General features: G+C 37.5%; 1 protein-coding gene across 4 annotated transcripts in view; it reads right to left on the bottom strand.

Annotated features, from left to right (window-relative positions):
- LOC137146753 (putative ferric-chelate reductase 1) overlaps positions 1-13,186 on the bottom strand; it is a 33,412-nt gene that overhangs the window by 6,742 nt on the left and 13,484 nt on the right. For all 4 annotated transcript variants that reach the window (XM_067538240.1, XM_067538239.1, XM_067538242.1 and 1 more), the window contains 6 exons: positions 12,476-12,577; positions 11,112-11,253; positions 8,788-8,901; positions 6,283-6,395; positions 2,275-2,361; positions 739-836 (listed from right to left, as the gene is read on the bottom strand). In XM_067538240.1, coding sequence (XP_067394341.1) covers positions 739-836; positions 2,275-2,361; positions 6,283-6,395; positions 8,788-8,901; positions 11,112-11,253; positions 12,476-12,577 — 656 coding nt within the window. The remainder of the gene's footprint in view (positions 1-738; positions 837-2,274; positions 2,362-6,282; positions 6,396-8,787; positions 8,902-11,111; positions 11,254-12,475; positions 12,578-13,186) is intronic.

Below are 13,186 nucleotides of genomic sequence, written 5' to 3' on the forward strand. Positions count from 1 at the left end.
ATTTTCTTTTCCTTCCTTTTAATGTAGAAAGAAGGCTGGTAAGGCTTAGTATTTGTTTTGGTGACTTGGCTTTTAGAATTTGTTTCTTTGTCTGTCTGTCTACCATCTGCTAAATCAAGTCTGGTTTGCTGGAGGCCCTCCAGGCTGTGTATAGAAAGGGTTGGGTTATTGTATCTTTAGCAAAGTCATTCTGTCTCCAGAATAGTGAATTAGTCATTGAGATCTGTAGGTGTTCACAAAACCAAACAATAAAAGTTTTCAACAGTCTGAGGGAAAATCCCTTCCCCTTTCAATTGCTCATCTAGACCTCTAGACTTGTGAGATCATTATTTCACTCGTTCTCCATTCAGTCTTCCAGCACAGACTGGATTTCTAATAGCAAAAAATAGCAGAAAACGGCCACCAAATTCCAAGCATACAAAATCCTTATGTAGGTCACCTTTAAAAGTGAATGGAAGCCATAGTGACTACACTTTCTATTTTGTTGCAAAGAAGCCCCGTGTAAATCCCAGAAGTGACCAGCAGGATTCAAAGGACTGTTTCCTCATGCTGTTGCACACTTGTTTACTCCAACTAACTTGCAGTATATCATCACCTAATAATTTGACTTTAAAAATCCTACATACAGGATGTGGTCCAACTTGATAGATCTATCTACAGTATAACAACTTTTTAAGTCTTTTTGATACATGAACCAGGTTTAAAAGTCCATTCTGTTGTTCACTTAGATGTACATACCTCTTACTTTGAGGAGAAGGCCGAAAAAAAGCTATCACTGGTTGAAAGAAAGAAAGAATCATGACAATGCATCCAATGACAGCATGGGCTTCTTCATCCTGTGGAAGAGAACAGAATAGTATTGATGTTTGGGATTTGGTTTCTTAACCGCTGCTCTCAATTATGCCAGACTAAACCTGGAATAACTCTACTGAAGTCAAAGAAGTCACTGCAGATTTATTCTGGTCCAATCGAAAGTAGAATCTGGCCCTGAAATTTCACTGTAAATCCATCAAAGGGCCAGTGTATGGCAATGAATCTTTAAATTTATTTTTCCCTGAAGAAATCTATAGTTTTAGCTCCACAATATGTAAGCTATTAAATTAAGTTCCACTCTCCCCCACAAAGATAGGGAAACAAAGCAGATGGATAATGTAAGTAATAACAATAATAATCAGAACAACAATCAGAACTTCTTATCCTAACCCCTTTCCTCCAAAAAGTGGGTAATACTGGTTACTCTGAGCAGCATTTTTTGCTAACAGAAAACTGTATTTTGGTAGGAAAAAGTAAAATAATAGGGTAATGTGTTACAGTAGGTTACATGGTGAGAAAGGAAAGCATTGCAGGCAGGGAGCTAGATAAGTAGCTATATGACACTGATTCTGTAAAGGGATCTGCAAGTGCACACCTTTACTCCCACAGGCAATCCCGTTGCCAACAGTGGCACTCTGCTCAGGAGTAAGGAGTAAATTTGCAGGATCAGGACTTGTAACTGCTACAGGAATTAGAAATGCTTGATTCCAGATCTGAAGCTTCCCAAAGCTAGGAGAGGTTCTGATTCAGGGTAATACATAGAGAGTCCCAATTTGTGAGATTTGGGCAAAAACTTTCCCAGTATTTCAGGGATTCAGAGGGTTTGGCTCTGGGCCTCTGGTTCAGGCTGATCTCTGACAGCAATATGGTAGGCAGCTTTCCATGTTAGGGACAGAAGACATGTATATATCTGAGATGTGAAACAAACAAGGAAATATAAGAGGTGAAATGGTGAAGACAGAAGAGGTAGAGAAATCACTTCATCAGCTACTCAGTACATCATAATGGCAAGAAATAAATAAAGGGAATAATAGAATCATAGGGTTAGAAGGGACCACAAGGGTCATCTAGATTAACCCCCTGCCAAGATGCAGGATGTGTTGTGTTTAAAATATGAATGATGTGACAAGACAGATTATATTGCATATGAACAATTTACTTAGACTAGCAAAACGGCAAAACAATCTAACAGTAGTAGATTATACACTGGAAGTAGGGTAACCAGATGTCCCGATTTTATAGGAGCAGTCCTGATATTTGGGGTTTTGTCTTATATTGGCACCTACTACCCCACACCCTGTCCTGATTTTTCACACTTGCTATCTGGTCACCCTAACTGGAAGGTCTTTAGTGAAATACTCATTTCTGAATTTACATTTGAAGGCACCAGAATGAGAAGGAAATATTTTCTTTCATGTTTTAACCAAGAAAGTTGGTGGGGAGAAATTGGGAAAAACTTACACTACTCCATCCCATCACTGCTACAAAGATCAGTACAAAAGCGGTTATTGTTTCTGCAATGGTTAACACCATCAGAGACAAATGAATCTAAGTAAAAACAGATTAAAAACAGGTTATTAAACTCATCCATAGTATATATTCATGTGTTTATGGTTGTTCTGTTGCAATAGTACAAGTTGAAGAATTTTTGTTTAGATTAGTATACAATTGAAAAAGTGCACAGTTTGTTAGATATTGGAAATTTGTAAGATGCTGTAAACCTGTTAACTTTAATATGTATGGTTAAAGACAAAGTTGGTCAAGGTTCACTTAAAGCAGTGAAAAATATTATACTTTTGCCTTTCATTATCCATTGATTCATTCAGCTTCATATATCTGTGTCTTGTCTGAACATAGAATTTCTTTCATACTTTTAATGGCACCACTGGAAAACAGTATTGATTAGTGTTTACCAACTAACTTTTTTATAAACTGTTTGCAAAATGTCTGTCTGCAAGTCAATGAATTAACACCTTTTATTGCCGATATCTGAATTTCTGGAAAATGCTATCGTACCGCAGATCACATGATTCAGCAGCAGAAATAGAATTCTTGGGTTCACCAGCCTATCCCAAATTATCAAAATAGCTATACCTAACATACTTCTTATCAAACCAAAGGCTTACATTTAGTTAATTAATAATTTTAGAAATCTATATAAAGCAAAAGGAGAGAATTCTGCCCCTGAGGAGGAGGTACAGATACCAAAAATGTCAGCCCACTTTCTATGGAGACTTCCATTAGGAGCAAAGGGGAAAAGAGAACATAAAACTCTATGCCATGGAGCATGTTTCATTAAAAACTAAGGTCAACATTTTCAGATCAATGGGAGCTGTGGAAGATCAGTTTTGAACCTCTGAAAATGGGGTCAGTAATTAAGCGGTAGATCCACAGCTGGTGTAAATTCTCATAGCTCCTTTGATTTCAGCAGAGCTCTGATAATTTTTACCAGGTGAAGAGCTGCCCCAAGCTGTCTAACTTTAGGTACCAAGGGCCCACCTGATTGTGCACCTTGATGCCAAAGTCACTGGGACTGACGTCTGGGTTGCTGCTTTCCGGGGTGAGTAAGGGTTATACAAACTAGCCCCAAATTAGAACATTTTGCTTTAAGTGTGCTCTGTGAAACTGAAAACTGTAGTGCGAGAAACCAAACAATTTAGTCCAGCAGGTGAGATGATGATCCCCAGCTGCTGGGAGACAGGATGGAATGGAGTATTATCCAGCTGCTACAGCCCTCTTTGTAAATTATATATATTTCCTGCCTCCATCTGCTGGTAGCACTATGTAACATCAACATCCTGGGTTAGCATATCAGATATCAGGGCATGTTGCGATTCTCAGAGTCTACTCTGCAAAAGAGATAGCTAATGACTATATGCAATATTCAAATTATCATTGTTTCCCTGTTCAGACCATGACATGCATCCATATATCAAGCAATGCACTGGGCACCTTCAGTGCTCACCACGCATTTTGTAGGACAATGTATTGTGGCTTATTTGCAGTTCTTACAGCTATATCTATCATTTGTTATAGCATTCTGAGTGTGAAATCCTATAACATGTATCAGTGAATATCAGTTACTGTGAATCTATGGTTGGTGAAATGCCTTTTTCAGTGGACCATCTCCAGCTCAGCACCCCCTGCACATTCTCCTCTGTTGCCCAAGGACTGCATGGGATCAGGGAACAAGAAGAAAAGATCCTACCTGCTTGGGTATCCTGGCCCTGTTAGAGGAAAGATAACCCCCATGTGTATCCCATATACTAGAAAGGGTGGGAGAAGGAGAGAGATGCAGGGGCATGGTGGGAGTAGATGAGAGAAAAAGGCAGGGGAGAGGGAAAGAGTGCCCATTTTTGTAGGCCCACATCTCTGTCCTGGAGTGGATAAATGCCCTCATCAGCCTGCATTCCTATCCTGCCTGCTACTACCTTATTTTGCCTGAAGTTTCTACTCCTATTGAACTAATTCATATAAAACAGCATAAAATCTATTAAGTGAATTATTAATTATTATCTATGTTGATGGGTTGCTGACAACCATTCCAGTCTTATTATCTTTTGCACCTTGACATGGATAACTTTTCATCCCCACCCCCTGCCACATGTTCACACTGCTTAGCAAGTGTATGAGATTGTGCTATTCTGACTTTTCCCCACCTACTCTTATGTTGGAAGAGCCAGATTAACTTTCTATGACTGCATAACAAATTACTTTGCATTTGATTATAAACCACTCTATATTTGCTCAGCAGAAATTATTAATAATCCTAAATGTAATAGCTCTTTTCCTAGGCTAAAACTAATATATAATTTCCTGCAGGATTTAAAAAAAAATGGTATTATACAACTCTGTTTTATATTTGATATCAAACTGAATTAGGAGGAACATTAGAGCACTGCAGGCCAGGTGCTCCAGTCCTAATGCAAGTCATTGCTGGGTGTATTGGGACTGAGTGCCTGAGACCTCAGATTTTAGGAGTAGAGTTACGTGAATTTTTTTTTTTTTTTGGCAAATAGTAAATTAACTAAAAAATTAAACGATTTGTTCCATCCAGCACAATTTTTGTGTGTGGTTATTTCCATTTTGGCATGAAAAAAAAAATTCAGTTTTGGTTTGAACCAAACCAATTTGTTTTTCTGGATTTTTCAGTTAGGCCCCCAAAACGAAAAATGCAGTATTTGTTCAGCTCTACTTAGGAGTTCTATTTCTATACAGAGTCCATGCAACTTTTGTTGTAAACAGAATCAAAGTAAGTTTTTCAGACTTATTCTGAAGATTCATTAGAACAACAGAAAGGTTCTATCACATTGCTAATAATATTAAAAAATAACAACCCTGCAGCTTTCTTTTCTTTTGTAAATACTTTTCAAAATTATTCTACAGGGAAAGTAAAAGCATAGCAGTACCCCTATTAGCCAACTGAAATGGAATAATGGTTGTGGAAGATTATTCTGACTGTATGGTTTGACACGTTATCCATGGGTTTTCAGATGCGTTTGGTTTTCTAACAAGAGAACATAATTTTTCACTGCTTTGTCAACTGCATGAAAATAAGCATATTTCTGTTAGCACCATTTTTCCAAAAAAGGGCAAAATTTGGCTCCAATACACTGTAATATTATGTAGAACGGGAGTGTTAGATTCATTAAATATAATTCAGTCTTCTCTGTATAACTGTGGTCCATGGCAAGAGCCTACAAATTTAGGATGATATACTAGCTTTGACCCATGGCAGATCTCCCACTGATGACAACTGACCATTCAGGTAAAATCACTCAATGTCTACGAAAATCATGGTAACTACATGTGCAAATTACGCATGAGATTGCATAGCTAAATTTGAAAAATATGGCCCTTAAGTGCCACTGTTAAGCTTCAGAGTCAACATCACTTAGATAAATACAGGCAGTTCATGCTTATCTTAGCTGCCATTTCAGGCTGACTGGGATAGTACTAGATTGATCTCATTGAAAGTATCCCTCTTGTTGTTAACCAAAGTAATGCTATGCATATGATTGTAATGTTCTGTAGTATTCAATGTTGTTTAAATACTTTTTTCAAACAATAGACCTGGTCAAACTATTCATAATGAATAATACTTCTACAAATTTAGTCTCTTTGTAGGGTAGTGAATCATTCTATTCTGTCTCAAGTGCTACCAACCCTGGTTTTTGTTAATATAGTCATTGTTCATAACCATTTATTGAATATAAAAGGTCCAGATGCTTTTTCTAATAAATGACCCGACCTATACATTGTGTGTCTATGAGTGTGTGTACACATACTTCTCTTTGATCAGTTATTGTTTGGAAATGGTTTCTCCATTTCCATTGTAAAATCATAGAAGAAATAGAGAAAATAACCTTATCAGGTTTGTTCTTTTAATTGTTTGCCCATTGTTTTATTTAATTTTGCCAGTCATGTTGTTATAGAAATGGATAGTTTTTGTTCTCTTGACTTACATACCTGAAACCAGATATCTTTGCCAAAGAGAGTTTTTCTGAAGGTTTTCTTCAAATACCTAGCAAATATCATTCCTATACTTCCCGTGGTCATCCAGGCTATCAGCATAAGGGCCCCTTATGAAAAACCAGAAGACAATGAATAGATATGTTCAAATGCTAAACAGTAATTCTAATCCACACCTAATTTAAAAAAAACCTAAATCACACCTTCAGGCAGTACTAAGCAAGCAGAAAACATAGGCAGTGTATGTGTGTTAGCACCACGATATTGCTGCACTTCAAGCTTGATCCTGCAAAGTGCTGAGCACTCTGGTCACAGTCCAGCAAAGCACTCAAGAACATGCTTAACTTTAATAAGAGGTCAGTCATTCAATGACTTCAATGAGACTGCTCAAATGTCTAAAGTGCTTTGTTGGACAGAGGCCAGGTTGCTCAGGTCCTTCCAGGATTGATCCCTAGAGGATTCCTTCCTTCCTCCCTTCCAACTAGATAATAAACACTTGTTTTTAATTGCTAAGAGGGAAATCAGACTTTTCTGTTTCTTCAAGCAATAACATGACTGTATTATTAAGGCTTTCAGAGAGAGGTGTGACAGAACAAACCTTATTTTAAATGTTAATATTCCTTTAACACTGAAACTCTCACACTAGGGCTTGTCTACACAAAACATTAGACTGTAGCAAGCTGTGGTGTGACACGAGCCTGCTACAGTCTAACTGTGTGTACCCTGCTGATGCGCATTAACCATTCGTTAGAGCACTTTGACCTAGTCCGCTTTGAAACAGGAAAGCACATAGGCAGACTGTTAATGCGCATCAGCAGGATACACACAAAAAGTTACACTGCGACAGGCTAGTACAGGCTCGTGTCTCACCCCAGCTTGGAGTGAACTAAACATTCGCATAGACAAGACCTAGGTGAGATGCAGATAAAAATGAGTCTTTACCAACTGTCAGAAACTCTAGTTCTTTCAGGCTGCACCGGTAGCCAAATGGCTTTTCTTGCAAAGGTAGAAATGCAGTTCATCGCTAGAGGTCTGAGACTGGTATAAAACTTATCAGAAATTGCAGCCCTTGAAAAACTCATACAAATGATGGCACGAACGCAAAGACTTGCAGGACTGATGCACTTTATATTTCTTTTAGTTATAGACTTTGCTATGTTATTGGATTTTACATATAAGCATAGTTGATAAGCAGGTCACTTACTTTGTAAAAATGAAGTAAGATTTAACAACAAAAATCTAGGTGATTAAAATGACTAAGCATTTTATCATGAAAGAACCATGTAATTTTCCTGAGTTTCAATCCAGCTGTATAGTTAATGTCCAAAACTGTGTCTTTCCTAGGAAACAGTTAGGTATTCTTTTTTGTAAATTGGTTATTGACATCTTTTTGTAACATATTGAAGATATTCTGTACAGAGAAATCCCAGTTGTTAAAATCAAAGTTTTCTCTCAAGCATAAACCAGAATTTATGGAAAAGCAAATGATCAAATATTTGGATTTTAGATATTTCAAAATCTATGTCTATTTTAGTTAAAGATTAATCTTCATTTTAGTTTCAATGATTGTAACTGATTTTTCTTGAAACATATTGGAAGTGTATTATATACTCTTTGAAAATCACTCTATATTACACAATACTTCTCCTGGAACTAAAACTATTAGATTATTTTTGAAAGATCACACAAGAAAGATCAGATTATGAATGAGCTCAGGAAAATTAAAGGTAATTTCCTGTTTGGCAGAAAATCAATTTTCAACTTTTCTAGATCACGATAAAATAACTCATAACTGATACAGAGGATTATCAACAGTATAATATGAATTGTCCTCTCTGGATTTCCTGTATGAGTTCCTACTCAACTTTATTTTATTATTATTTTTATTCTTTTTTACTATGTCAGCTGTAGAAGATAACTGCTTCACATAATGTATACACAGACTTCAATAAAGCCATGCTGATTATACCTGCTGAGAATACGTATGTGTGCCTGTGCAGTTTATACGTACACATACACACCACAAGCACAACCCCCCACACAACATGTGGAGATAAATACCCATGTGATAAATTAGAAAATCATATGATGAACTGCAGAGAAATATAACAAATGAGTGCATCATACACTTTTGGCTTCCTCTCCTATTGCCACACTCAGTAATCCATCTACTCTAGGATTTATTCTAGCATTCCAACCCCCTGAGCAGCTTCAAACACCTGCTATATTTTAATGTTCTTCTTCCAAATGTGGAATGTCTCCACATCCCTCTAAGATGGGCAACATTCAGTCCAGCACCAATGACCGATTTTCTATAAACAATAATTGAAAAAAAGACTTTTCAGTTCAATATGACTTGAATCTGCAGGACTCGAAATGGGATCCTGATTTCATAGGGAAGGATGTGAGTGTGAGCATATCTATAAACAAACACACTTTCCCCCTTACAAGGAAGGTATTGATAGTTGACTCATCCAGTTACTTTTTAAAAAATATTCTTACCGTGAGCCTTAACTATAGATGGTGTAGAACTGGTGATACCTACTGCTTCATAGCTTGAAATGTTCACTTTCTGAGGAGTGATAAAAGGTGTCCTTGGATGCTCCTGTATCTGTCCTGCAAACATTAAGAAATCATTATTCAAGCTATTGGGCTTTTTAAAATAATAAATAAATAATATAAAAGATTATTCACTGTCCAAGAGTAAGCAGTAAGTATTGTATCTGCGACAATACATGATGGCACATCCCAGGAACCAAGAATATGTGGCACAAGAGCAGTTTAATATTTTTGTTTTGGCATTTCTCCTACAACAGATACCCTAAGATGAGGTTTTTTGTTTCAGGTTTAGATTTTCTTTTGAATGTTTATCCACAGAATGTTAGGAGTGCCAGAAACCAGTTTCCTGTCTATGGGTTCACCTCAGATGTGCTACTTCCAAATAATAAATATTATTCAGACATCGATATCATCTCTGCCATCAACAGAACATGGAGCCCATGCTATCAGAATTATCAAACATTTCATCATCTGTTCTTCACATGTAGAGCACTTGGATCAACATTTGCAAACTTGGATGCCTAAAGTTAGGCTCCTAAATTCGTATTTATGGACCTAAACAAATGGTTTAGTTTTCAGAGGAACTGAGCCCCTGAAAATATTGTAATCTAGGGCACTGGCCACCATGGGGGATCAGATCCTAAATTCATATTCAAACTAAATTACTTTGGACTGGATTTAATGTTGGTTTAGGGTAGCCAAATAAACGGCTATACTAGTGATCTTTTGGAGTCACTGAGCCACAGCTTCTACTGCAAATACAATGTCATTTGTTCTAATTTGTCATTATTTCTTGGGGTTTAAGTAGAAAATTATTTTAATACAAAAATTTGGGGTTTCATAGGACTACAGGAAGGAGAAAGGATCCATCCTGGCTGATTCACTTGCAAAGTTGGAACCTTGCCCCCTACACAGTGGGGTAATGTGCACTACGGGTGTGTGAGTTCTGAAGCACACTAACATGTTTGCGCACTGACTGGTCTGCGTAGACCCTGCTGGTGTGCACTGAAAGTTCCCTAGTGCACTTTGATGTAGTAGTGTTTCAAACAGTGCTATGTTACAGTGCACTAGGGAACTTTCAGTGCACACCAGCAGGATCTGCACAGACCAGTTAGTGTGCAACACATTAGTGTGCTTCAGAAATCACACCCTCAAAGTGCACATCACTGCACCGAATAGATAAAAACCCAGTGGGAAAGGTTAAACAGACTGTAACAACCCTTTGCCCCAATTTGCCACACAAATATTTTTAATAGGATGCATTAGTCATGATGGAAACAGAATAAGTCAAATCCTGGGCCATGCCAGAGCTGAATTCAGCACAGCTCAGGCAGGCGGTGACAAAAGGTGGCTTAAAGCCTCCTTTACACCCCCTATTTCTGTCCAGTTCTGGGACCAGGTTGTTCTCTCAACACGATAGCCTGTGAGCTGTTTTAAATTATACCTACCTGTGCACAGTCTCAAAGGGATTTCCCAATAGCTGGAATAATAGAAGTGCAAGCCCCTTTTCCCCAGCCATGACCCCTATATGCCAAGAGGTAAAGGGGAAGGGAGAATAGAGTCACTATGGCAGCTCCAAGCCACCTGGGGATTTTCCTTTACCCAAGAGGATTCCTGAGTGGAGCCACCTAATTCATTCTTTCAATTGCTTTTTATTGCCAGAGTGGCACAAAGTAGCTAGAGTGTAAGAAAGGATTGGGCTAATCTTTACATTTTTTAACATATTTTAACTTAGTAATATGACCTATATATAGGGCCCTGGAATGGGACTCAGGAGTCCTGGGTTCTATTCCTAGGTCAGCCACTAATTTGCTGTGTGACCTTGGGTAAACCACCAACTTCTATTTCCTCTCCCACCTGCTGTCTTGTTTATTTAGACTGTAAGCTCTTTGGGGCAGAGACTGTCTCTCATCACATGTCTGTACAATGCCCAGCACAATGAGGCCCTGATGTTGGAGGGGGTCTCTATGTGCTGCTCTAATCCAAACAATGATATAAAAAGAGACAAATACACTGAGAACATATTTCTTTCCAACAGTGTAAGCTTCACACGTTGTATCAAGCTGCTGCTATCATGTAGGCATGTTTTCTTTTCAGACCAAAAAAGATCTGTTATCGAGTTCACATTTCAAACCTCTCATTGTCTGTGCCTCCTCTCCTCCTAAAAATACGTGTGCGTGCACACATGTGTATATATGCAATACATGTGCATGCCCCCACAATTGTTACTTTTCCTTTTAGACCCTGCATGATACGGTAACACTCACCAGCTGATGATGGTCCATAGGCCAGAAATATGAAGTACAAGCTGCTGGCAGCTTTTGACTGAGTCGATATGGCATTTCTCGTAATGAAAGAACAGCTGATGATTCCATTGTTAAACGAAGTCATTATGCTATTCACATTACCCTAAAACCAGAGCATCTGTAATTACTATTACGTAGAACATTCATCTCACAGCAATAAACAAGTGATAGAATTTGTAAATTGTTCAGCAGAAATAGCATCTACCCCATCAATTGCTAGTTACAAAATTATTGTGTGCCTTAAGTAAAGAGTTATTTATGGATTTTCACCATGTTACAACTGTAAGTAAATATCAATTCAGCAGTGCTGGCTTTTTAGTTTTTCTCTACTAGTGCTCAATAAGGGCCTTATTCTGAAAACATTCACCTGAGAAATTTTAGTCATGGGAGAAATCTCATTCTCATTCAATGGAACTATCCATGTGAATATGGGATTACTCATGTGGGCAGGTATTCATGTGCATAAATATTTGCAGGATTAGACTCAAAACTATATGAGTTAATTAGTTAAAATCTGTCATTTCTTTATCTTGACACAAATAAAACACACATATTGTTCTTCCCCAGTGTGTTACTATGACATCAGAGTTATCATAGGACTCTCCTATCAATGTAAACTAGGAATAACTGGACACTCATACCACTCATATCAATGTAAAGTAGGAGAAACTTGAATGAAGTCAGTGGGGTCAGCTAGAGTACAGTTAATAGTAGATATTCATAACTGATATGCGGAAGCAGGAAATCCTTCATGTAGCATATCTCAGAAGATATACTTGATTATTCCTTTGCTAATAATTTTTTTCTGATATAAGTACTAAAAAAGTAACACCAACTTTTTTTTTTAAATTAAGACAACATATTTTTTCTACACTGCTGCAGGAGGCATAAACACCGTACTTCTATTTACTAGGCTTACATTTCTAACTGGTTAAATATTTAACAGCATATTACTCGTTTTAAATTTTACTGCATAAATCAATGGCTGATCCGCTTTTTTCCCTCCCCTGCCTATCTTTGTCCGTCTAGCTATTAGTCTTTGATAATACCAACTCAGAGCAGAGCCTGGAGAAAAGCTAATGTGGATGAAAATATGTAGATGGTCCAAATCAGTTTCAAGGGATAAACTCTGTTCAGAGCAAAGTTATACCGCTAGCTTTTGATACTATAGTTCACAGCTTAGTGATCTTATCATCCTGTCTGGAATTCAGCACTGATAATACTGTAGCTCAGCCACAACTCTGGAATAAAAAGCACACAACAGTAAAAAATATGCACCAGTGTTATTCTATATATGCATACAACGTAACCTAGTATTAAATTACCAGTGGCAGAATGTTGGGAATAGTTCGTCCAGTTGAAAAGGCATGTTGAACTTCTATTTGTCCTTCTGCATTCTTACCACAGATATAAATGTCATCATTTCCCTGAAAAAGCACAGATTTACCCATGTCAGTGGTAAGTAAAACTGGATGAAGTTCTTACACAGGGAAATCTCATACAGACTTTGATGGGAGTTTCAGGCGCACCAAGACTATAGAACTGAGAACTATAATAATAATAAACCAAAACCCAACTATTTGAGGGTACCTCTAAGATTAGAGACAGTTGGCATATTTTACAGTAGCTTTGCTCCTGAAATATAATCTTCCATTCAGTTTCTTGCAAAGGAGCAACAATTAGAACATGTGTATAGCGTACATTACTCTTGTCTCACAATGCTTTCTCCCACCATGGCTCTAAGGAAGCCACTGCACCAATGATCTCCCTTTACACATAACTTTTCATTCCAGTCTAAGGTAACTTGTGCTTTAAAAGATCCCTGTAACTAAAGTAAGTCAGTGCACCTTGAGGACCTACTATATCAGTTTTTCTTTTTGGAAGAAAAAAATGCCTGAAAGACTGTTTTCTATTTTTTCCCACCACGTTTCATATATCTGTATTAAAATGCAATTTATTGACCAAGGCCAGATTTGAAAACATGAGATCTTAAAGTTAGGTTCTTTAATCCATATGATGGCACTTATATAAGTGGC

The sequence above is a fragment of the Emydura macquarii genome, unplaced genomic scaffold (assembly GCF_026122565.2).
Source record: "Emydura macquarii macquarii isolate MOO-44397 ecotype Brisbane River unplaced genomic scaffold, CSIRO-AGI_Emac_v2 contig_480, whole genome shotgun sequence".
Lineage (NCBI taxonomy): Eukaryota > Metazoa > Chordata > Testudines > Chelidae > Emydura > Emydura macquarii.